Source organism: Cygnus olor, chromosome Z, assembly GCF_009769625.2.
Source record: "Cygnus olor isolate bCygOlo1 chromosome Z, bCygOlo1.pri.v2, whole genome shotgun sequence".
Lineage (NCBI taxonomy): Eukaryota > Metazoa > Chordata > Aves > Anseriformes > Anatidae > Cygnus > Cygnus olor.
In genome coordinates this window covers 63,467,150-63,492,146 of record NC_049198.1, presented here as the reverse complement: position 1 = coordinate 63,492,146, position 24,997 = coordinate 63,467,150, and the positions used below count along the sequence as shown (strand labels likewise).

Here is a 24,997-nt window from a genome sequence, read left to right as displayed (position 1 = left end):
TTCTCATCCATCAGAGGGGGCACACTCTCCTTTTATGACCAACGTACTTCTAGAATCCCTTCTTGTTATTCTTTGCATCCCTTGCCAAGCTCAGTTCTATTCATGCCCTGGCTTTCCTGATCCTATCCCTCCACATTCGGACTGCATCCCTGTACTCTTTCTTCCCAGGCCACATGTCCCTGCTTCCACTGCCTGTGCATTTCTTTATTATGCCTCAGTTTGACCAGCAGGTCCTTGTTCAGCCATTCCAGATGTCTGCCCTCCGTGCCTACTTTCTTACGCAGGGGGATAGAGAGTTCTTGTGCTCTAAGGAAAACATCCTTAAAGAGTTTCCAGCTCTGTTCAGCTCCCTGAGGATGGTGTTTCAGGGGATCTCATCCACTGGGTCTTTAAACAGCTTGAAGTTTGCTCTTTGGAAGTTCAGGGTCCTGACTTTGCTCTTAGCCAGGCCAATATTCCTCAAGATCACAAACTCAACCAGGGCATGGCCACTGCAGCCCAAATTGCCTCCAGTCTCAACCTTTTCGTCTGCATTGGTAAGCACCAGGGCCAGTAATGCTTCTCCTGTGGTTGGTTTGTCTAATACCTGGACCAAGAAGTTATCCTTAGCACACTCTAGGAATCTTCTAGATTGCTTACAGCCTGCACTGTAGCTTTCCCAGCAGACATCTGGGTGGTTGAAGTCCCCCATTTACAGACAGCTAACCTTTTCGTGAGGTACAAACTCCCCATATTACTAAAGTGAGTAAGATGAGACATCTGCTTTTTTATAAAACATTAAATATTATGTAGATCTATTTTTAAAAAGATAATGTAAAACTGTATGTTGGGTAGAAGATACTCAAGGAATATTGTGTAATTTTTTAGCCTTTTCTTCCATCACAAAGTAGAGTGGAATATGATTCAGAAGAGAGTCAGGAAAGCGGTGAAGATGATGAGGATACTGATGGAGATGTGTTTGCAACAAATTCATGTAATCAGGAGCATTCCAATTCAAATTCGTACAGGTGAGTAACTTCTTAGAATGCAGGGTCTTCTGCAATGGTTGGATTTGCATTTCTGGCCTTTTACTTTTGAGATAATATACCAGTTACCTGATGTTTTCTGAAAGTGCATTATCTAGACTTATTAGTTAATTTTTCACAATGATTATTTTATTCAATAATACATGGTACAGTGATCTTTCAATTTAAAATATGTATAATATTCTGAAATACTGTTTGTAGTTATCAACAGTTTATCATGAGGATTTAAAGCATTAAGAAATTGTAACTGAATGCATGAAAAAAAATTTCTGATTGACAAGTGACTTGTATTCTCTTGCTAGTTGGTCACTGATGCGATTGGCAATGGTTCAGCTGGTACTTCACAACTTGAAGATTTTCTACCCTTTGGCTGGACATGATCTTTCAGGTAGTAAGCAACAGTTTTCTCTTTCTGTGTAATGGTCATGTTTTGAACAGTAAATATGTTTGAATGTTATTTTTAGTCCTGAAGTTTTTTTTCCATAGTCTGGGGTTAAATTATTCTGATAAAGTTTACCATAATGTTATGTTTATGAAATAACATTGTGAGTGGTTAAGAGGAGTGGGTGAGAGGGAGTGCCCAGCAGTTAGCAGGAGTCTCTGCATACTTTGTTTTTTCTGTGCCTCTAAGTCATGCAAGAATGTTTACAATATTTATTTCTTGGTGGAACCCCTATAATTTTTTTGTAATTCAAGTTACATCATTCCTACCACTTGTTTAATTTCTGTTGGCCTTCTAGAAGGCTATTCCTTTATGTAGCAGTGGTAGCACAAAGTAGTTAATCTGCACAAATACTTGCAATAGTCAAGTTGAAGTTTGAATAAAGCTTATTTTTGGAGGTATTTGAAATACACTTAAGCATTCAACTGTGGAGTTGTCTACATTGTGGTTATAAGGGAGATTTAGGGTAGTTTATTTTTGTTTACATGTCATTCTAGAGCTTCCAGTTAGCTCCCCAATATGCCATGCAGTTCTGAAAACACTACAGCGCTGGGAACAAGTTCTTCAGCGACGTCTTGAGCTATATGGTGGTCCACCTCAACATTATATTTCAGTTCATGCTTCTGAAGATGCTCTAGCTGCTGGTCCTGCATTGCTTCGCCATAAAACTTTACTTGAACCTACAAACACTCCATTCAGGTGAGTCTAATTTCCGTAAATGCTGACTATAATATAGTAAATAAATGAAGTGTTACATTGTCGGTGCATGTGATAGGCCATAACTTTCATAGCAGTGTCATGCTAGTTTCTAGATTTGCTCTAATCCTTTGTAAAACTGTGAGTATGCATCAGAATTCACGCACATCTGGTGCAGAGCAAAACCAGAAAAAGCAGTCAACGTTTCTAATTTTCTTTTTTAACTAGTAACAATATGGAAGAGCTGTGGTTGACAATAAAATTAAGAATACCAAATTTGCCCTGAGATGATAATTAAGGATGAGTAACAATTAAATAATTGTCCTACCTTTGGAGGGAATAAAATTGTTCGTCAGTATCTTTTCCTAAAATCAAAGAAGAAATATTTAATAAATTGCATCGTTGTGGTAATTCTGTATAATTACATCTTCAGTCAGAAGATTTTCTCAGTTTCTTAAACGTTCTTTTATTAAAAAGATTTCTGCTGCCTTAATTTTACTGTTACCTTTAGTTTCAGAATCAACAGATAGTCTGGCTTTTTATTGTAAAGTACTTCAGGCTTATCACGCTTCATTTTAGTAACTTGCGTTGATTAAAGATGAACAGCTTGATGTGCATCTGCTACCTGGCTTTATTCTAAAATCATAATTTAAAGTGATTTGAGTGTTTCATGGGTTTGACTTACCATTATCAGCTGTTTGTATTTACAAGTTTTGCTTTGCTGTACAGTTTTCAGGGATAAGTATCAACATTTGAAGTCTGATCTGAATCTACAGTCCTTCTGGTTTTTATTGTTTTTTGGTTGGTTGGGTTTTGTTTTTGTTTTTGTTTTTTACCATAAAGTCATGGTTGTTTCAGATGTTGCATAACTGATAACGTGTTTCTGGAAGGAAGTGTCAGTCATTCATTTTCTTTGTAGTAGAAGCACTCAGTGGCAATAAAGAGAAAAAATCCATGTTGTGAAGAATGAGGTGGACTAATAAATAATCTGTATGTTGACCTTATTTTTCCATAATCTCCTAAAGTGATTTATCTCAGCTGCCCCAAGATAGGAGGTTAAAATGCAACATGTTCTTTTCTTCATTGTGGTCGTCCTACTCTTACATGTAGGTTTATCAGGAAGATGGTACCAGAGTGTTTGTGGATAGGTGTTTTATGATGTTTAGCTGTAGTTTGCCTTTGCATTTCTTCTGACTATAGTTTGATTAGAATATAAGTTATTGCAATGTCCCGTAAGTATGAGTAATATTTGATTTTTTTTCTCTAGATCTAACAATCATGTTGCCCTGTCTGTGAAGAGGCTCTGGCAGTACTTGGTTAAACAGGAAGAAGTCCAGGAAACCTTTATCAGAAATATTTTTACAAAGAAGCGATGCTTAAATGAGGTTGGTATGGCATATAGGGTACATAATATGTTGCAGGTAGCTCTCTGTGAAGTTATCTGGCTGGCATGTTTGCTTCCAGGGTATGAACAGATAACCAACTTGGCCCTGACAAAAAATTCACAGTATTTTTTATTAAAAACAGAAATAATCAGTCTGTGATTGTAAATTGACAGAAAAAACTTTGCTAAAGTCAGCCTCTCTCTAAGGTTGATATAGAAGTTACCTCAAAAGAATGACAAACATCAAAATTTCAAAGGCCAAAAATGGTGACCTAATCAAAATTTTGAAGTTTGAGTTTCTCCCTACCATGGTCATCCTGCATTTACTCACTGGTTTTTATCACGTTATGATTCAATTTTAACTTAAAAAAAAAAAAAAAAGAGGAAAAAAAGAGGTCAGGGCTGTCATGTAACAGGTTTTATCTCTGGTAACATCTCCCAGGCTCTAGCTTTCCAGGTTGCAGACTTTGTTAAATGTGTTCAAGCTACGGTTCTGATATGGAGTCTTGTTTTTTTCCTCTCTTCAGTTGCTCTTTTTTTTTTTTTTTGCTTACCCTTACTCCCAGCAGTTCAAAGAAACTCATTGTTTCACTTAAAACACGTGCACCAAAAAAAAAAAAAAAAGAAAATTCTGAGTAGCAGAATTAGAGGAGAAAAAAGCAGGTCGAAACAAACTAAAATATACAGGAGGAGTATTCATGATTAATAAAATAATGGTAGCAAATAGTTGTGTATGAGCTAATCTTTGTACTGTCACAGCTGGAATATTACCTTGTTTGGGTATTTGTGTTGAAGCTATTTGTGTTCAGTATAGACTACATTTAAAAGGAAAGTTGTTCTTTTTGTCTTGTGTTTGAAGATGCACCATTTCTGATAATGTTTTCCGTTAACGCAGCCATGTTGCTGTGCTGTATGATAAGGTGTTTTGGAATATTTTAGATATGCTGGTGCAAGGCTTAGAAACGTGTAAAGCATATTTTATTAGCTTTATTTTGTATCTTCTTGTTACTAACAATATGTCAGTGGAGTTTACTTATATTCCAAGAAATTAGATTTTGGAGATGACAGTGCTGTTACTATAGAAAAAAATTGGTGCTTTCTGAAATCAAGTAAGAGAACATAAATTTGGGAATTACTGTTACTAGGTAACAGAAAATGTAAATGAAGTATATGTGTGTGCGAACAGACTGTGCTTTAATTGTATTGGGCTAAACAATAAGGGGCTAAGGATTTCGTTGATATCTTGCATGTTATGTCTTATCTCTACTCTTTGTTCTGTGGTTGTTCCTTTCTTGGTGAAGTCAGTAGAGGACCATAATGAAACCATGAAAAATTCTATGGTGGAGGAGTCCATCATCAATAAGGTACACAGTAGTAATAATTAAATTAATTAGACCGTACATCATTATGAAATCTTTCCTTTTTAACATGGTGCTGGTACCCCTTAAAAAGACATTGCTGATGTAGCAAATAAAGTGAAAAAATCAGTTTTTCAAAAGACTTGAGTTATAGAAACAAAGACATCCTGTCATGTCCCTGAGCTACCTTTTTATGATTAATTATATGATAAAACAGTGTTAGCAAGCAGGTAGTTGGAACTGACAGGAAAAAACAGCTTAATTTTTTGAGGGTTTCTTTATCACATAACACAGTTGTGGTGGTTTTGCCCTGCTGGGCAGCTAAACTCCACCACAACTGCTCTTTCATTTGCCCTCCTCAAAGTAAAAGGCTCACAGGTTGAGATCAGGATAATTTAATTAAAGGGAAAAGAAAGAGGGGGAGAACAAAATAAAGCTGCATGGAAGCAAGGAGGGGGAAAAAATTGCTGTTATTACCCATCAACAAGCAATGTTTGGCCACATCCTGGGAAGCAGGACCTCGGTGCAAGTAGCTGTTGTTTGGGAGGACAGACATCTTCATGATGAGAACCTACACTCTCTCCATCCCCTTTCCCAGCTTTTATTGCTGAGTGTGACACCATATGGTATAGAGTATCCCTTTGGTTGGTTTAGCTGCCCTGGTGATGTCCCCTCCCCACCTCTTGCTTGCCCCAGACTGCTGGTTCTGTGGGGATTGGAGGTCTTGATGCTGTGCCAGCACTGCTCAGCAATAGACAAAACACTGGTGTGGTATCAGGACTACAAATGCAGAGCACAACACTCTATGGGCTGCTGCAGGGAAAGTTAACTCCAATGCAGCCAGACCCATTCCAAAAGATAAGGTTTTGTTTTTACTTTTAATAAAAGGTATTCTCCTCTGTGGTATGTAGCAGCAACAGCTCTTTTCCAAACCTTGAAAAAGATCATTTGTACTTTGAGAGCACCATCTTACTGCTTTTCAGAGAAGTAAGAAATTTAGATGAAGAGGCTAGAGGAATTGTAGCTCTGGAATAATGTAGCTCTGGAATAATGTTATCTTTTTGTAAAAGGTACCAAATGTTAATTGAGGTTTGAATGTGTGTCATCATTTATGTTTTCCAGTACCTTTTTTTTACCGTACAATTATTTTGTAACTGCAACTGACCAGAGTCTGTAGTCTGTCAGTTTAATACATGTAATACTGCACTATTCAATTTTGAACAAGAGTACTACAGTGCTGATGAAGATATAGTTTAGAATTTTATTGTATGCTGGCATGTACCTGGATGCACTTTTAAAATGAGAAAAGGTAGACAAGATTCAAATGCAACATTAAATTACATGAAAGAAAAGAGAACTTGATAGTAAAAAGACATTTTTTATAATAGCTGCTGTTTTGTAGTACTAAAATGTGACAGGGCACAGCAGCAGATTTATGTAATTGTGGAAAATGGTGAATAGAGAAGCTGAGAAAGGTCAAACATTTTCCTGATCAGGATCTTGTCTGCACCTTCTTTCAGACCGTTTCATCAGTTCTAGTGCTAAAAAATAAGTTGTAAATACATCAAGACTCAATACTTTTTTATTATTGACACCTTCAGGTGTCACTGTCCACATAAGCCTCAATGGTTTTCAGTGTACCTGGAAAATTTGAGGATGAACGTTGTGTTGTGACTTCTGTGACAAACTAAGTCATCCATGTTGGTGGGGTAATTTTAAGATGTCAGTGGGAAGCTAAATTAGTTCACACGAAACAGGTTTACTGTAATAACTGCAGGTCATATGGTCACATTTTTTTCATATTTTTTTAGAATTAAAATCGAGGGAAGAAGTATGAGATTTCATGCAATCCGTTGCTTGGTCTCTGTACTTCCAGTAAAAAAAAAACAAAAAAAAAACAACAAAAAAACCACTGTTGCATGTAAGTTTTTTGCATTTAAATATGCTTTACTTTTTAAATACAGATAGAAACAGATTTGGGATACCCAGGAGGCAAGGCAAGAATAATTCATAAAGAGTCTGACATCATTACTGCTTTTGCAGTCAATAAGGTGAGTATAAAGGTTGTAGGATCATGTAATTGTGTTGTACTTCCACCCATTAAAGAGGTAGCAATCTCATTACAAACAGGCGGTATATCTGTGGCAAGCTGTCCTGGTACACCTTGAATTCCCAGTACTCCCTTCTCTAAAGCAGTTCTTACTTATCGTACCATAATTAAAGATATATTACAAATTGTCTTCCTTTTTTATTGTGCAGTGGATGGAGGGAAGGAAGGAGTGACCTCTACTTTTTCTTTAAGCTTGTGTGTAAGACAAGCTTCTCCACTCTTCTCTCTTTTTCCTCTGTCTTTCAAAGAAGTCAACTTACTTTCTCCTGTTTAACCATTTAAGCCTTAAATGAGTGAAAGTGAGGTTGGTTCCAAGCATTATAGTACAGTATGAGATAGTTAAGTCTTTGTTATCCTCTGAGTAAAGCAAGGAGAAACTAGAGTTGCTTGAGAGGTATAAAATAAACGTTGGGTGTGATGCTGTCCTGGATAGAAATAAACTTTTAAAAGGAAACTTCAAGCTTAGCCTGTTATAGTATATAGATTTGTAGACGTAAATGTTTGCTCTTGTGTATGGATTAACTGTTTGGGATGTTTTTGAACAACCAGCATCCAAGTATTCCTTCTGTAACCGTTTCTCTGTATGTGACTCTTTTCAGGCAAATCGGAACTGCATTGCAATAGCATCAAGTCATGACATTCAAGAATTAGACGTTTCTGCGATTTTAGCTACACAAATCTACACCTGGGTTGATGATGATGTGGAAGTAGAAAATAAAGGGTATACTTCCTATGTTTCCAATATCACAGGTTGACTGTGTAAATCAGCATAACAAAGCACAGTATTTAATACTGTTATTTGGAATCTAACTTCTGTTGTTTCATTTGTAGGGCAGATGATTTCTTAGTTATACATGCTCGTGATGATCTGGTAAATGTTCAGGGAACCACTCCTTATACCCATAGTAATCCTGGCACACCCATCAATATGCCTTGGCTTGGTAGTACGCAAACTGGCAGGGGTGCGTCTGTGGTAAGTCTCTTGTCAAAGATTAGCCTTATATACTCCATCTATTTTTCTACTTCTGTCTGCTCACTGTTGCTGTTTTTTTTCCTTACGATTAACATGTAAGTAACTGTAGCCTTTCTGTGTAATTAAGGTGAACTGGATTTTTTTTATAATCATCCGATTAATAGGTTAAAATACTGCACAGAATTTGATTCACCAACTAAGCAAGCAAAGTTTTTAGTCAAGCCATTTATGCTTTTTTTTTTACTTACGATACACCATTTGAAAATGAAGAATCAAGGTTGAGTGAAGAAGTTGCAGCTTAAATTGTTCTTTAATGAGCTGAGACCAAATGCATTTTCTAAAAATGCATTAATTCAAATGTCAGGAGATAAATTCATAGAAAATGGACTGAAATGTTTGTGTAAAATATCGAGGTAGTTTTTAGTTGAAGCAGAATCTGAAGTTTCATTCTGAGTTCCAGACTATTCCAGATTTTACTTAAAAGTAAATATCAGTTACTGCTGTAGTATAAATTGATTTTTTATTGCACTGTATATTGTTGTGGGCCTTGCAGAAAGGATAGTGAATGAACTCCTAAAGCAGATTTCGTTGGTAGGACAGGGGCTTCTAGTGAATTGAATTAAACTCTGGAACTGAGCAAATTAAATTTGGGGAAAAAATGGAGATTCCTGTCTTCATAAGAAAAATGAGTAAGGCAATATTTCAGAAATAGGACCGACTACAGACATAATGTGTAGTTTGAGCTATGTGTTACTGATGATAGTGGGTTTTTTAAGCTCCAAAGCTGTTGTCAGCTTGTCTTGTTTTCTTTGAAGGGCTATGCAGTTTCCCCCATAATTTTGCTTAGTAGCATTATTAAATGTTTCCATTCTGAGGATCATGTTTTTACAGGATGTAATCAATTTCACTGTTTGGCATTTCTAAAAAAAAAAAAAAAAAAAACTACAGTGAAGAACATCCAGTAAATCATGACTATTGTCTACATGACTAAATTGATCCTTTTGATAATAGAGGTGACACTGGTACAATGGTGGCTTGTATTTGTAGAAGTAGATACTGTGTCTGGAGTAAAAATATTTACTCTAGATCAGATTTAATTCTGATCAAATGATAATTCTGTTCTGGCTCTTGGCATACTTACCTTAGTTCCTATGCAGCACAGATGCTGTCTAATGCAGGTCTGGTGATTAGTTAGCTACGAGGTGCTTAGTTGGAGCCACTCAACTGGGCTGAAACAGTCACACAAGACACCTTTATCTCTCAGCCTATCTGCACAGAGATGTGGAGTTTTCCTGGGTAATTGAATGCATGAAGTCTTGTCACTTGGCTGTACTTCACGGCATTTAACAGCTCAGGGCAAGTCGATAAGTGTAGCAGAATGAAAGAACCATATATTAATTTATATTTATACAAATAGCTTAGTTTGAGTATTAGGAGCAGTAAATAAAGAATGAGCACTGCAACAATGCTAGTTATCCACATGTGGAATTGGCTGTTGTACCAGTATCTACATCTCTGCATTGTATTTAGGAATTGCTGATGCCAGTTACCATTTTTCCAGCTCTGCTATCACAATCAGGTCTTACCACAAGTGTTTTTTGAAAGCTTGCCATTTTCTTCTCTCACTTTCAGATACATTCAGATATGCTTTCTCTGTGTGTGTATGTGTGTGTAAGTAATGTGTGTGTGTGTGTATTTCTCAACAAAGTAATTGCATACTCTGTTAATGCAAACTGTTCTTATATGGCTTTCTATTTTATGTGTTGCAAAACTTCTTTCCTAAAGATATATGGCTGTGCTTGTGTTGAATGCATTTGCTGTTAAACTTTGGACCTAAGTTTTGATTGGCATTCTGTTGGATTCTGGCAGAGGAGTAGAGAACCGACCAGAGAATGTAGCCACACCTGCCCTGTAGGGAGGGGATACAAAGGTACTGAATGAAGGACAAAGTAAATGAAGGAAGACACAGGATTCTTGAGGGAAAATGGTGTTACTCAAATCTGGAGGAAAACCAGCTTGAACAAAAATTTTCAGTTACTACTATTTGGTACTTTTTTCCTTTACATACTGATTTTGATCTTTGTTCCCATCTTCGCTTTTCCATGATTTGCAGCCCATTTAGTAGATCTGTAGCCTACTGTTCGTTACTGCTGCTGGCTTTTCAGTCATGTTGTCTTTGCTTCACTTCCATCAGCAAGGGAAACTATTGGACTTCTATATGATACTCAAGAGTTAACTATATTTTATTAGATCTAAGGTTTTTTTTGTTACTAGTCTTCACTGTTTCCTCCTACTCAATTCATACAAGGTAAGTGCAGATCACCACCAGATCTTTCACCTGATCCTTCAGCTATAAAACAACACAATTTTGGTGAAGAAAGAATGAGCATGAATAACTTTCAAACTCTTTTTCAGTAATATACATACATGAACAGTGAATTCAGAGAGCAAAGTGTTGCAATTGTTTGCTGACTGGTATACACATTACTGTTGGAGGAATATTGTACTCTAAAAATGTCTTGTTCTAGAATGTAAAATGTTCTTTTATTCACCAGTATTTTACCAGGACTTTGAGCTTTTCTCTTTATGATTTAAAATACTTCTAGGAAAAAAGGAAAAACCATGTATTTGAAAACCTTGATTTATATGTTGCTTTATCTTCAGGAAAGTGTTTGGAAATAAATTTCAGTGACTGACAGGATTTCCCTTAAACAAATAATAAAGCTTTGAGAACTGAAGGGTCTAAATCTGCTTCCAAAATGCAATCAGAAGGATTGCAATTATCTCACTAGTCAGAGGAGGAAAAAAAATCACAAACAAAAAACACAAACAGGAAATTTTAGCAACACTTTAAAGTGTTCTTCCTACTATTTGCCAATTGAAAACATTGGAAAACATTGCTTTCCAGCTCTTCAGAGCATATGTAATAATATGGAACAGATAATAGTTTATTTATACTTTATTACAGTTGACACCCTAACATGTTTGGAGGCCAGGGGAGAATAGCATACTTAAAATACTTGACTGACTATCTGATGTTTCAGTGGCAAAGCAGCGGCAAAACACTGTACAGAATTACAGTTGTTGAAAGGAGTTCAGTGCCAACTTGGTAGCAGTGAGTAGTAAGTGATAAGCTGCTGTGTTGAAAGTGAGGTCTCTGACAACAAACTTTTGTTACCGTTTAAAGTTAACACCTGGCCTGAATGTGAATTTATGCTATTTTCTTTCATGAATGTTCAAATAAATAACACATGCATGAGCAAGATAAATCCAACAATTCTCTGAGGAAAAAATCTTCCAAATAGCCTGATGCTTTTGAGGAGAACTGATAAGAAATAAAAGAATGAAGACTTAACTCTGACATATAGTGAAAGAAAAGAAGGGAAGAGGCATGCAAGGAAAATCCAGATGCATTTCCCTGATGAGAATTCCCCACATTGTCTTTCCAGTTGGGGTATTGTGGATTGGACTTCACTTAATTTGATGTGGTTTTAATCTTAATTGTTTGATGTCTCCAGTCCTGAAACCTTCACAGTGAGGAATTAAGTAAACCTATAAGGATAAACAGCATTCTTGGTAATGTATCTTACCAAAAAGTTTGGAATTTTTGGAACTAAAGCATTGCTGAAAATCTGTTGGATCTGTATTTGCAAAATTAGTAAATGCTTTTAAATAACATTTGATTAACCAGTTACTAGGTATGTTGCTTATTCTGGATGGTCACAGATAATAAGTTACTTTTCAGTCAATGGCAATAAATTAACTAGACTTGAACTAATATATTCCATCCTATTTTTTTTTACGTCTGTTAAAGTTTGTTTACCTCTTTCTTTACATGCTTCTGCCTCTCTCTTGCTTATCTTACAATATTCAGGAATATTCCAATAAATTTAATGGAATCAGAAAGGAATTGGCAAGAAAAGAGGTAAGACTGCAGTCTGAGGAGTGTTTATATTTGGATCCATAAGTCTCTGAAGCAAAGATTAATATTTTCCAACATGTATAAAACCGCAAAAGTATTAATATCTATGCTAGTCCTGGAAGAAACTGACTTCTGTCTCAATTTCTAAAAATAGTACTTGCTTTCAGTAGGAATTTTGATAGGAAACAAATCATCTACCATCAATAATTATTCTAGTTCAGTAAGTTTTTTGTTCAATGGCGGTTTTTATTTTTGTCTATTATTTTGTGTATTAAACAGATGCTCAAGAAGGCTATTAATAATGTCAGAAGAATGGCTTCTCATCCAACATTACCATATTGTAAGTTCAGTGTGTTTTTTATAACTGCAGATTATATAAAAGTTACGTAAAGTTTATACACTACAGAATAGCCTTTGGAAACAATGATTTTTTAAATCAAATTAGTATTGTATTTCTTGTTATTTTGACTTGCATGAAGGATAGAAGGATAAAGCTACATTAGTATCAACAAGTAAATAGCTTCGTATTTCAGAACCATCTAGATATAGCTGTTGAATAATAAATACATAGAGCTCAATAAGGTTTGAATAGCATGGGTTTAAGTTTCAGTGGCACCCATACTACATTATGCCGGATACCGTGACAGATGCTGTGGCTTTAGCTGTTTTGAGGATTTTGTGAGCTGGTGTGAGATTTCTTAATGTTTTGGAAGAAACCTTCCTGCTCAACTACAGGGATGCCTGCGAAAAGTCAGTTAAATGTTTTCTTTTGCAGATCTGACAGGTGCTCAAGATGGTAGCGTAAGAATGTTTGAATGGGGTCATGCACAGCAAATCACTTGTTTTCGGTCTGGTGGCAACTCAAGGGTAACTCGAATGAGGTTCAATTACCAAGGAAATAAGGTAACTAGAGGATGCTTCTCTATTTATGCTATTCTCTTTCCTCAAACAAGTTGTAAATTAGCTGAAGCATCATATTCTTCCAATCTCAAGTATCTTCTCTGAATTGTGGGAGATAATTTCTCTGTAACATATACATACATATTTACAATTTATCTCTTTTCAGTTTGGAATTGTTGATGCTGATGGATATATAAGCTTATATCAAACAAATTGGAAATGTTGCCCACTTACTGGAACCTCACCAAAACCATATTTGGTAAGCAGAAAACTAAACTTGCTTCCATAAACTTCTGTTGTACTCTTTTATTTCCTTGCCTCTTTAGACATGTTAAGACTGAGCAAAGATTGTACTGATAAACCCGTATTAATCAAGATTTAATAATACGTTGTTGCCATTCTGTAGTTCATTTGACAGACAAATTCTCAAATTCTAATACTACTGAAGTTGTAGAGTAGGAATTGCAATGCCATAACTGAAATAACTTTAATGTTCCGTGAGAATTATCAATAACCAACAGTTATCAATAACCACCAAGTTGTTAAATAATCAGTAAAGGGGGACTGGATGGAAAGTATACTTCCATGAAACATTAACAGTATCAGAAGGTATACATGTACCCTTATGTCCTGTGTTCTTTAAATTGTTTTTCAAACAACGCACCTTCCTGAGGAAGTTTAAGCTTTCACGTTTACACAATATTTCTTTTTTAATTAATTATTTCTAAACTGCCTTTTTTCAGACCTGGCAGTGTCATAACAAAACAGCTAATGACTTCGTTTTCATCAGTTCATCATCTTTGATAGCTACAGCAGGATTGTCTTCTGACAATAGGTAACAACTTATTAATTGCTGCTCTGATAATGTGTAAAAATGAAATGGTACCATGTTTTCTTCCCCCTCCCCACGTTCTGCTTCAGCTTTTTGGTGATTCTCCTTAGGCAGTTTAAGAGCAATGTGCATACTTCCTCACCTCTTTGTGGGAGGTAGAGAAAAGCAATATTTACTCCTGAATTCTATTTGCTTACTGAAGGTATGTAGGAGGCACAAAACCTCTGTTCATGTTTCATATGAACCTGTCTTAAAGTATTTTTACAGACTTAAGTACTTCTGTGTAGCTCTTCAGTTAACGCTTTTCTTAGGTTTGGATGAAGTAGTAGCAAGAATTGCTAACATTCAGCTTTTTTTGTAATCTCAATTGTAATCTTAATATGAATTCTTTATGAGAATAAGTGGTAGTATAATGATTTTGTAGCAGGCATGTTCTTCCAGTGTATGTGTAACTAGGAAAGTAAATTGGGGTCTGCTCAAAATTAATAACTTTTAAAGTTTTTTTTTCCATGCTTTATGCCTGAAACAGTTTTCCTAAGATTCATAAGACTTCATCCAGTTGTTCAAAACATTTAAGCACATTTGGCATTGAATTAAAATTCTTTTTTTCTACAGAAATATTTGTCTTTGGGATACTTTGGTTTCACCTACAAATAGCTTGGTGCATGGTAAGTAAAATACAATGAGCAAAATATTTGATCACAGTAAAAATACCTGTCTTTATGGAAAAGTTGCTGTGGAAAGCAGTTTTAATACTAGTAGTAGAACATCTTTCACTGCCCCACGTAGTTGCATCAGCAGGAATCTAAAAACAGGTTATTGACAAATGATATAAGACTATATATAAATGGTTTCATGGACATGAACACCTTCCTTTGCATACCTTCCATCTTTGCACCACTAGTGCAATCCCTGAAAGCCAGACATCTGTTATTTGTGGGTTTTTTTAAGACTGAATAAAACTACTTTTTTATAGTGACTAACCTATTTAGAAAACGATAACTATAAAGCTGTAAAAACTACGTTTTTTTTTCCAGAGCTACCAGAGCTGTGTTTGCATGGATATGCATACACATTCTTCAGCTCCAGGTTCCTATGGCTGTCTGTAGTCATAAGTCAGAGAGGCCCCACTCAACACTAAGCATTAGATCAAATAATGGTACTATAAAGATAGCTTTAAACATTTCTAGATATATTATCTGTTTGAAGAATATGAGTGGACATGCTCTTTAAGAACTGTAACGTATTTCATTGCCTCAGTTAGAATCCTACACTCGGAAACCATGATTATGAAATGGGTCTCTGAAGTTATGTACATGAATAAATACGCCCCATTTTCTAGGAAATCTACGTTGTTTTTTTATGAATAGATTTGGCAAGCAGATGTACAAATAAGATCTCATATAGTAATTTTCAGAGTATAACTTTTAAAGATGTGCTCACTACTATATTTGTTAAATACACAGTGCATCTTTGCTTTCAAAGATTGTCCAGTCATTTTTATTCTATGTATTATGCCAAATATATTGTGGAATGTTTTAAATGGTTTCTGGGTGTGTGTGGATACAGCTTTACAAAAATACTTAGGAGGAATTACTCCTGTAAGTATGCTTCTTGAGATGTAATGAATATTTAGCTGGGTTTCATTGTTTCTATTACTAATATTTTGTTGCAGTGGAAAAGAAAAAAATTCCAATGTCTGAAACACAGGATTAGTCTGAGAGAGTGAAGTTGTGAACTCCTTGTAACTGAAGTCTGGTAAATGCTTAGGCATTATATATGAGGTGCATGAAATTTCAAAACATAGATTTAGAGAACCCTTTGAATCACAGGTACAATATATTAACATATTAGGATTTATAGCATCTAGTCTCAAACATACTGAGCTTTGTTCTGATAACTGTAATCTTCCTTTTACTTCTACTCATTTGGAAGAGTAGACATATCCAAATCTGTAAACCAGCAAATTTAAAGTAAAATAGCCAGTGGAAACTATTGTCATATCTGGTCAAGTAATTCAGGAGGATGTTTTGTATAGGAAATATGCCTTGAAATAATAGTTACTAGAGAACTTGAAAAGTACCTGTTTCTGATCAAGGCTTAATAGTTTGTGATTACACAGGGGCAGGAAGAAGGGTATGATTTTTCTTCCTTACAGATTATAGCTGCTTCACTTGGCAATAGTACAACCTCACTATGTCTGATGTAAACCCAGCTTCAGATACATATATTGTACTGCATTAAGTAGGCTGGCTGTGGTCAGCTGGATTGTGGCTTCAAAGCCACTGTTGTTACTGTGTTGAACTATTAGAGGTTCATGTCAAATTAACATTACTACAGTGTATTTATTTAAATTACTTTGGCTTTCAGCTTTCATCTGTCATGACAGCGGAGCAACTGTTCTAGCATATGCTCCAAAACATCAGCTTTTAATCTCTGGAGGCAGAAAAGGCTTCACATGTATAATTGACCTCCGCCAAAAACAGCAGCAACAATTACTCCAAAGTCATGATTCTCCAGTCAAAGCAATTGCTGTTGATCCTACAGAAGAGTATTTTGTCACAGGATCTGCTGAAGGCAACATAAAGGTATTAATCAGAGGGAGGGAGCAGAGAGGTAGAGATGATAATGTGTAAATTAATAAAAAGGCACCATGCGCAAGTGTGGAATAATCAGAGATCATATATTCTGCATTTGTTCTCAATCCTTCATTTTCACATATAGTACTTTACTTATGAAATGTTGGTCTTACCTTGCAGTAGTCTTAGTACCTCAGTTAATCTTACCTTAGTCATCCAATATATTTCTTAGTATATAGAATGAATATTAATATTCTGTAACCGTGTAATTGCAGATTGCTACATTTCTTTTGTAATTAGTGTCAGAAAGATGAATGCAGAACGTAGTTCACTCCAATTTTTCTGTGACTCATTACGAGTGAGATATTATTAGTGACTTAAGATCATGGTAATTACTGTTATGAGAGATTGATGCTTTGATGCTTTTTCAGGTATGGAGTCTGTCTACATTTAGTCTTCTTCACACTTTCATCAACGAGCATGCTCGGCAGTCACTCTTCAGAAACATTGGGACAGGAGTCATGCAAATTGAGACAGGACCAGCAAATCACATATTCTCCTGTGGTGCTGATGGAACAGTAAAGATGAGAATCTTGCCTGATAGATTCAGCCCCTTTAATGAAGTGTTAAAAACTGATGTTAAGTTTTTGATCTAATATTTTTCTCAGTACAGTGTATAACATTCCCCTTCAGCCATCTCTGAAAATATTTTTCTTGAAACTAGCCAACAAAGCAGATATATAATGATAGCTCGTGCCACAAAGATGCTTCTTTTGTTTTCATATTTATTACCTGGAGCTTTTAATCCCGTATGCACTGATGCCTTAAAGATTAACAAGGTCCTTCAGATTATGATTGTTGCCTAAAATAAAAGCTATACAGGACTCTGAATTATATATTTATAATTTTCCTAAGATGTTGCTGAAGTGGATTACTCCTCCTTTTAGGTAGTTACACTCCCGCCGGGAGCTTAACATCTGGGCATGGCCTTTATAACCAACACCTGGCCTTTTTCTGACAGCAGATCCAGATAGGAACCTTAGATAATAACCTTACTCTTTCACTGTGGCAACTATAACTGTCTCTCATTAACTTGTGTAGTTGGCCATTAATACAAATTTATACCTATATCTGGAAAAGAAGCAAAGCCTATTTTAGTTAGATACTCCTAGCGTATCGGAAGCTGGCCATGCAACATTCATATGAGCCGCTGTCTGTCTCCATTCCTGGAATCCAGGCTGTATACCTCTTTAATTCACTTGGTCTCTTTCCTCTGATATAGGGTATAAGAAATTGAAGGACATTGTGTAACTTCTGTTCTATAGCTTGACTCATTGCCATCAGGATGGCAGACTTAGCTTTTAAAAAAGAAATATATTTTTAAGCCTGAACACTCCCTTTACGAAAATATGTAAATATTAATGGATATCTTCCTATTAAAATTGTCAAGATTATTCATGAAGATTTAGTCTTGATCAAAAAAGTACAGGAAGATACTACTTCTAGGATATGGCATTAGAATTTCTTCAAAGAATATTTATTTGCATGTCTGTAGAGGAAAAAAAAAACTAATTTATTTTTACATTTTTTCCAGTAAGACTTTATTTAGCCCAAAGACACTCAGTTCCTTCTTAGCACTTATATTCTTGTTTGTCTGCTTTTCCTAAATACTTTAAAAAAGTAAAAAGGAAAAAAAGTTCAACGGCAAAGTACTTCAATACTGTCACTCTTTGTACTGTATGTTTACATCTGGTTTAAAATGAAAGGAAAAGTATATTGAAAAGGCTAGATGGATTTTTTTTGCCAAAATATTAAACTGCATAACTTAAATGTTTGACCAAAATATTAATGCACAAAGCCTTTACATTTTTTTTTAGTCAGCTAAAAACTTTTTCTGTAAGTATTTTGGTTTATTTTTCCTGACCTTATTCAAAACTTGAGAGCTTGACAAATGTTTAATTTGTAAATTAGTTGTGAGGCTGGGTTACTTGAATGCCAATGGTATACTTTTTGCTAAAAGATATTTTGTGAAATATAGCACCAAGATATTAATTGTAAAATAAACTTGTCAGATTAGGAACTATGGGGATAAATAAAGCATAGTAGAAGTGAAGGGCTTGTAAAATGAACTTTGTAACATTCTCAGGATGCTTTTATCTTAAGAATATAAAATAGTTTAAAAAGATTTTGTAAATTGTATTAAGGTCATTTTAAATGTATGTTTCGCAAGTTGCAGTGCAAACACTATGAAGGTTTTTATGCACATAACCTGAATTTTCAAATTGTGCAATAAAAAGAATGTGAATACTTTGCCATGAAGAAACATTGTGACAGCATTTTGAACTGGTACAGCTGTTCAGTGGTTCAACTGTAATTGTTCTTCCACAACATTTAGTTATAGATTGAAATCAAATTGATACTAAAACAGTTTAAGTACAGTGATGGACCAGAAAAGTGACTGACGAAAAGTGACACGACCTTACGGAACAGACTTGCCCAATGTGTCATATCTGCTCAGTGACTGAGTTTCTAATAACCTCTATTCCTATTAAAGAAGGAAAACCATGGAGTTACCAGTAGGACGCTCCTTAAGAGAATCAACTGAAACCCTGACTTTGTAGCCGCTTATATACATGCATTAGTTTTATGCAACCACTGAACTAACAAAGTTATATTCGGAAAAGGAAAAATGTGCAAAACTATGACAACATTGTATAATGATGTCCTTGATGTTTTGTCCTTAAAAAAAAAATATATATATATATATATATAGATATATAGATATATATTTCATTAGCTTTAATATTTCAAGCTTGTTTTATTGTACTGGCATTCACAAAAAAGCCGTCTTTTCATCTGTGAGCTAACCAATAAGATGTTATGTGGAATTTGCCAAGACATACAATGTTGTCATTCTTCTGAATCGAGCTGCACTATGAATATCCTGGAAAACTTATGCTTATACCAGAAAAGTAATGACTATGAGCGGGCATCTTCAATAATGTTTATAGTTACCATAAGCTATTCTCAAAACTAAATTATGTAAAATCACTATGTATTTGCCCACACCTTCATAATATTTCCAATAAATCATGCAGAAAGTCAACCTTCTAGATTTCCATGTTGCTGCTACTTCCTTTACAAATCAGTTGTATGCTTGTATAATGTTAATTGATGTTTAACAATTGTGGTAAGTCATTTTATTGGTAGCTTTATTGTAATGATGGAATCAATGGATGAGTTAAATTCTGTTCTATTTGAAACTTTTTAAAGGGACATTCTCAACTTTAAATCAAGCCATTGGGGAAAAATTGAACTCGAAACTCTTCTAGCTGTTTCTTCAACAGCTTCCACCAATTTGTCTTTCCAGCAGTTAGTGCTTTCTTCCTATTGCTATGCAAGTAAGTCAGAAGGTTGTTAGTGGCTACCAAGGGTTCTATGAATGCGGTAGCTGTATGCACAAATCGAACTTAAAATTTACATTTCCCAGTGTTTAATCTCCAATAATCCCATAACAAAATAACTGAGTTGATAATGTCCCTTTTAAATACCATAGACTAGCAGTTGTGACTTGTGTTTGTCCATGTAGTAATACATAATGCGATCAGTTTTTCAAACTTGTGTTGTTAATTGATTTGGTTACTTCAAGCAGATTTGTGATCCAAGTTCCTCACTATTACTTTATTAATGTGAGAGTTAAACTCTGGCCATCTGGGTACTTAAACTTACTTGCTGTGTGACTTGCAAAACAGATAATTCTCAGCTGACAGCTGATATTGCAGAATGTTCATGGAGAAGGATGGCGAGTGGAATAGACTTAGATTTTGTACCACACTGATGTGGCACAAGCTGAGCTTATGTGTTCTGATGTGTTTTAGGAACCTCGCTACCACTTGCAAGAAAAAAAACTTTTGGGGATATTCTACATTAGGTACTGCTCCCTTCCTCCTAAGAGCACCCAATGTTAGCTTAGTTGCAATAGGTATGAAAATAAGCAACCGTGATTAAAAGACAATAAGCTTGGAGCCTGGATATGTTCTCCAAGATAATTTTTCAAATGTTTATTTTTACTAAAAGTAGCAAAACAGCCTCTAATGGCAGGTTCAGCACACTGATCAAATACTTTCTATAAAATAAAGACACTGATTTACCAAGTTTCTTGGTGTTTTATTCTTCCACATTTGTAGCTCTAAAATCTACTTTTTTTTATCTTCTTGCCTTTTTTATTTTATTTTAATGCCTTAGCTTTGTTTGCACATTAGCTTTCTGATGTCTTAAGTGTAGCACATTATTTAACTATCAGTTGCATTCGTTTTAAGTCTTACTTCTCAGTGCATGGTGCATCCTGTCATTCTCCTTGGTAATGCTCACTTTTTTTTTTAAACTAGAATCATAGAATATATTGTGGAAGGGATCCACAAGGATCACTGAGTCCAACTCCTGCCTTCACCCAGGACCACCCAAAAATCAAACGATGTGTCTGACAGTGTTGTCCTAATACATTTTGAACTCAATCAGGCTCAGGGCCATGGCCCCTGCCCTGGGGATCCTGTCCCAGTGCCCAACCACCCTCTGGGTGCAGAATCTTTCCCTAACACCCAGCCTGACCCTCCCCCGTCCCAGCTCCATGCCGTTCCCTCGGGTCCTGTCACTGTCCCTAGAGAGCTGAACTCAGTGCCTGCCACTCTGCTCCCCTCGTGAGGGAGCTGCAGGCCGCCATGAGGCCTCCCCTCAGCCTGCTCTGCTCTGGGCTGAACAAACCAAGGGACTTTAGGCGCTCCTTTTATGTCTTACCCTACAGGCTCTTCACCATCTTAGTTGCTCTCCTGCCATACTTTAGTTGCACTCTAATAGTTTTATGTCCTTCTTCTATTGTGATGCCCAAAACTGCATGCACTACTTGAGGTGCAGTTGTCCCTCCTGGCTACCAGAGCACACTGCTGGCTCATGTTCAACTTGCTGTCAAACAAAACCACTAGCTGCCTTTCTGTGGGGCTGCTCTCCAGCCTATTTTCCCCTGGTCTGTATGTATAACCAGGGTTGCCCCTTCACAGGCGCAGAATCCAGTACTTGTTAAACTTCATATTGTTGGTGATTGCCAAGCTCTCTAACTAGCCAAGATCTCTCTAAGGCCTCGATACCCTCAAGGGAGTCAACCCTTCCCCCCAGTTTAGCATCATTTGCAAACCTACTTAGTACATATTCAAGTTCTGCATCCAAGTCACTTATGAAAACATTGAAGAGAACTGGCCCTAAAATGGAGCCCTGGGGAACCCTACTACTGACTGCCTGCCTTTCGTAACCCCATTTACTATAACCCTTCAAGCCCTTCAGATTATGTATTTGTCTAGCTGTATGCTGGACCTTTTTTCCAGAAGGATACAACTTTAAAAGTTCTGCTGAAATCCAAAAGGTCATATCAACTGGCTTCCCTTGGTCAATTAGGTGGGTGACCTTGTCATGACAGGAAATTAAGTTTTTTTAAACGGGACTTCCCTTCACGAACCTGTGACTGGCTATGACCAATGACCACATTGTCTCTCAGGTGTTTTTCAGTAGCTCCCTGAATAATCTTCTCCATAACTGAAGTGAGGCAGACAGGCCTGTAATTACCAGGGTCGTGTTTCTTGCCCTTCTTGAAAATGGGAATAACGCTTGCCAGCTTCCAGTCAACTGGGAATGGTCCCAAGACCATTCAAAAACAGCAAAGAGGGTCTCATGATGACCAGCTCTCTGAGTAACCTGGGATGAACCCCATCAGGCCCCATAGAGTTTGTCTCCGTCAGAGCTCATAATCACTGTTGAAGACAGAGGTTAAGGGTGCTATAAACTTTTCTGCTTTGAATGTGTCCCTCTTTTTGAGGTGACCATCCTCATGAAGTAACAGAGTAATGTTTTCTCTGGTCCTCGTTTTGCTGTTAATATGCTCAAAAAAAAAGCCATTTATATGGTCCCCTGCAGTAATGGACAGTGTCAACTCTGAGCTTTGGCCATGCTAATTTTCTCCCTACAAAGGCAAACAGCATTTCTTTAGTCCTCCCATGTCGCCTGACCTCACTTCCAAAGGACAGACTCTTTTTCTGCCTAAGCTTTAGAAAATCCCTGCTCAGTCAGGCGGACTTTCTGCCCTGCCTGCTTGACTACCAGCATTTTGGAATTGCCTGTTCCTGTGCTCATAGGAGGTGGCACTTAAAAATTGACCAGCACTGATGGACTCAGATGACTCAAAAAGCAGTTCCCCAGGGGACCGTACTGACCAGTTCCCTGAGCAGCCTGAAGTCTGCTCTCACTGAATCCAGGGTTGAAGTTTTTGGTGGCAGTTTTCCTCCTATCAACACAGATTTTAAACTCAGCTACTTCATGGGTGCTATGGCCAAGACAGCCACCCATGGAGACCCTCTCTGTTCACCAGCAACAGATCTAGGAGGGCACCTTTCCTAGTCAGCTCCCATAATACATGTCTAATTTAAATTAGAAAGGCTGTGAAGGTCTTAAGGAACTCTTAGCTCTCCAATTTTCTCATTTCCAGAAGAGAGAGATGTGTGTTCCCACTCAAATAATTACATGGTAGGCAGCCAGCTCCTGCCAAAATTAAAAACACCTCCGTGTGGAGCGCAGCAGAACAAAGGCGTGACTTTACCCGGGGGTTGCTGTACGACAGCAGTAACGCCTGTGGCGTTCCTCTGGAGAAGCACTGCACAGAGGAGCACCCCAGGACCCTGCTTTCCCCCGAACCAAGCCAGGCGTGTCTGACCACTCTTCTCCCCTCAACACCTACCCCGGGGGGGCCGTGCCCGCTGCCCACCAAACACCATATGCTGTGTGTGACTCTTTTTTATTAACTTGTGGTGGCTGACCCTCCCACCCCGTTCCGGCTGCCCACAGGGAGCAGCGGGGATGCCGTACCGAGCCGTGCCGAGCCGGGCGGGGCGGAGGCAGGGCCGCCCCCCTTCCTGCCGCGCCCCGCGCCGCGGGGAGCCGGGGCCGCCTCAGTCGGGGCCGCCTCAGCCGCACCCGCACCGCCTCGGCCGCGCCGCTCCCGCCGCTCTCCGCCGCCGCCCCCCTCGCGCCCCCAGAGTAAGTGTGCCGAGAGCCGGGGCCCCGGCCGCTCGCCTCGCCTCTGCCGCCTGAACCGGCTCCGGCGCCGGGCTGGGGCGGGTCCCGGAGCTGAGGGAGGGCAGGGCGTCTGTGCCGGGCGCGCAGAAACGCGCCGAGCTGCGGGGCAGGTCTTCGTCGCAGCTGCCGTGGCGGTGCTGGTTTTGGGAGGGGTGGGTCTGGCTTTGGAGTACCGCCAGCAGAAGTGCTGGTAAAAGGGGCTCCAGTCCTGTGCAGATCGAGGAGACAGTGTACGCTTCAACATGGGGTTTGCCTGTTAGGAGGCTGGGTAGCCAGACCTCCCGTTCCGGAGGTCTGTCTGCGTGCAGAGGTGTGTGTCCTCAGTTACGTGTGGCCAGGCATGTGCACCGGTAAAGCAAAATCAGCCCGAGTGATGTTCCCATCTGCACTCACTTTGCTCCCTGCACTGCTTTGCTTTGCACACACCGTCCCACCCCACTCAGTTGCTACAGGTTGAGAGTTGGGCTGATGGCCCTTCCATTCCTCATCCTGCCAACGTAGGTTGCTGCCGTGTTGGTGGGACAGAAAGGTAACACCTTGTGTTTACAGGCATCAGAGTTTTACCTTCAGTAAGCACGTACCAAGTGTTAAATGAACAGAATGCTTTTTTATCTTTGCCTCGTTTTAAAATGAGGAGAAGAAGAAAAAAGCCTCCTTTACGGAATGACCTACTCAGGTACTAGACGAAGGTGTCTACACGTTCATTGCTCCTTTCAGAAGTCCGTTTCCTAAGAGGTCAGAAGCATTTTCTGCTTCTGTCAAATAAGCCACATAAAAGTTTGTTGAGACTCTAAACAGGGCCTGGTAGGAGAAAAAGTCCGGAGTGTAAGAGATGTGCAGTGGAAGGAAGTCCAAGAACTTTTTTGGGAAGGAAAAATTGGTGAACTTGGAACACGACTGGAAGCAGGAAGAAGGAAATAAAATGTTCTATAACACTTATTTGTTTATTTAAAACTGGAAGCAAGCGTATGTGGAAAATCATCAAAGTTACGGTGCAGACGTGGAGGAGCGCAAATGCATAGGCTCGAAATGGAAGTCGCTCGCTGTTTGCTTCGGTGACAGGAAGCCGCTCACTTCCGTTAAATAGTAACTAGCGTAATCTGGCCAAACCTCGATGTCAGTGAACTTTGTGGCTTAATTTGCCTATTTTTAGTTTTCTTTAAATACTTGCCATTAGGTAAGGAATAATAACTGCTGCTTCAGATGACTGAGGAAACAATCAGATGGTTGAGGAATCTCAACCTTGGTCAACTTCTGATTTCAGTTTGTCAAGACAGCTCCTCCAAGAGGTTGGTAGAATGCCTAATAGTCTTTAAAGCAGGTAGCCTGTCCCTACAGATTATTTTTATACAAACAACAAAAGTACTGAATAACAAAGTAAGGTATGTAAACAGTAGCTGGTTTGAGAGAAGCTACATCCGTATGATAAATTTTCTTCTAAATTGCTAGTGTTCCCTCTAAGTTTATCTCTTAATAGATTTTTTTATTTTCCAGAATTTCCTTTCATTTTTTTTTAAAGTCATTCTTATACCTGAATGGACCAAACAAAAAAGGTACCTAAAAAGATTAAAAAAGTCTCTAAGTGATATTTGTGGTGATTTTAGCATTGCTTATAATCCACCTAAATTACCTGCTTAATCTAAAAGGTTGGAAGTTTGTT

At 37.7% G+C, this 24,997-nt stretch overlaps 1 protein-coding gene across 3 annotated transcripts in view; it reads left to right on the top strand.

The window, feature by feature from the left end:
* DMXL1 (Dmx like 1) overlaps positions 1–20,372 on the top strand; it is a 90,095-nt gene extending 69,723 nt beyond the window's left edge. For 2 of the 3 annotated variants that reach the window (XM_040540762.1, XM_040540763.1), the window contains 15 exons: positions 868–1,007; positions 1,328–1,413; positions 1,965–2,166; positions 3,431–3,548; positions 4,849–4,911; positions 6,870–6,956; positions 7,615–7,736; positions 7,847–7,988; positions 12,190–12,250; positions 12,686–12,813; positions 12,977–13,069; positions 13,554–13,645; positions 14,258–14,310; positions 16,013–16,230; positions 16,653–20,372. In XM_040540762.1, coding sequence (XP_040396696.1) covers positions 868–1,007; positions 1,328–1,413; positions 1,965–2,166; positions 3,431–3,548; positions 4,849–4,911; positions 6,870–6,956; positions 7,615–7,736; positions 7,847–7,988; positions 12,190–12,250; positions 12,686–12,813; positions 12,977–13,069; positions 13,554–13,645; positions 14,258–14,310; positions 16,013–16,230; positions 16,653–16,877 — 1,830 coding nt within the window. In that variant the 3' untranslated portion in view covers positions 16,878–20,372. Of the gene's footprint in view, positions 1–867; positions 1,008–1,327; positions 1,414–1,964; positions 2,167–3,430; positions 3,549–4,848; positions 4,912–6,869; positions 6,957–7,614; positions 7,737–7,846; positions 7,989–11,862; positions 11,914–12,189; positions 12,251–12,685; positions 12,814–12,976; positions 13,070–13,553; positions 13,646–14,257; positions 14,311–16,012; positions 16,231–16,652 lie in introns of all 3 variants that reach the window. The other variant, XM_040540764.1, reaches the window with a different exon arrangement.
* The last annotated feature ends 4,625 nt before the right edge of the window (positions 20,373–24,997 follow it).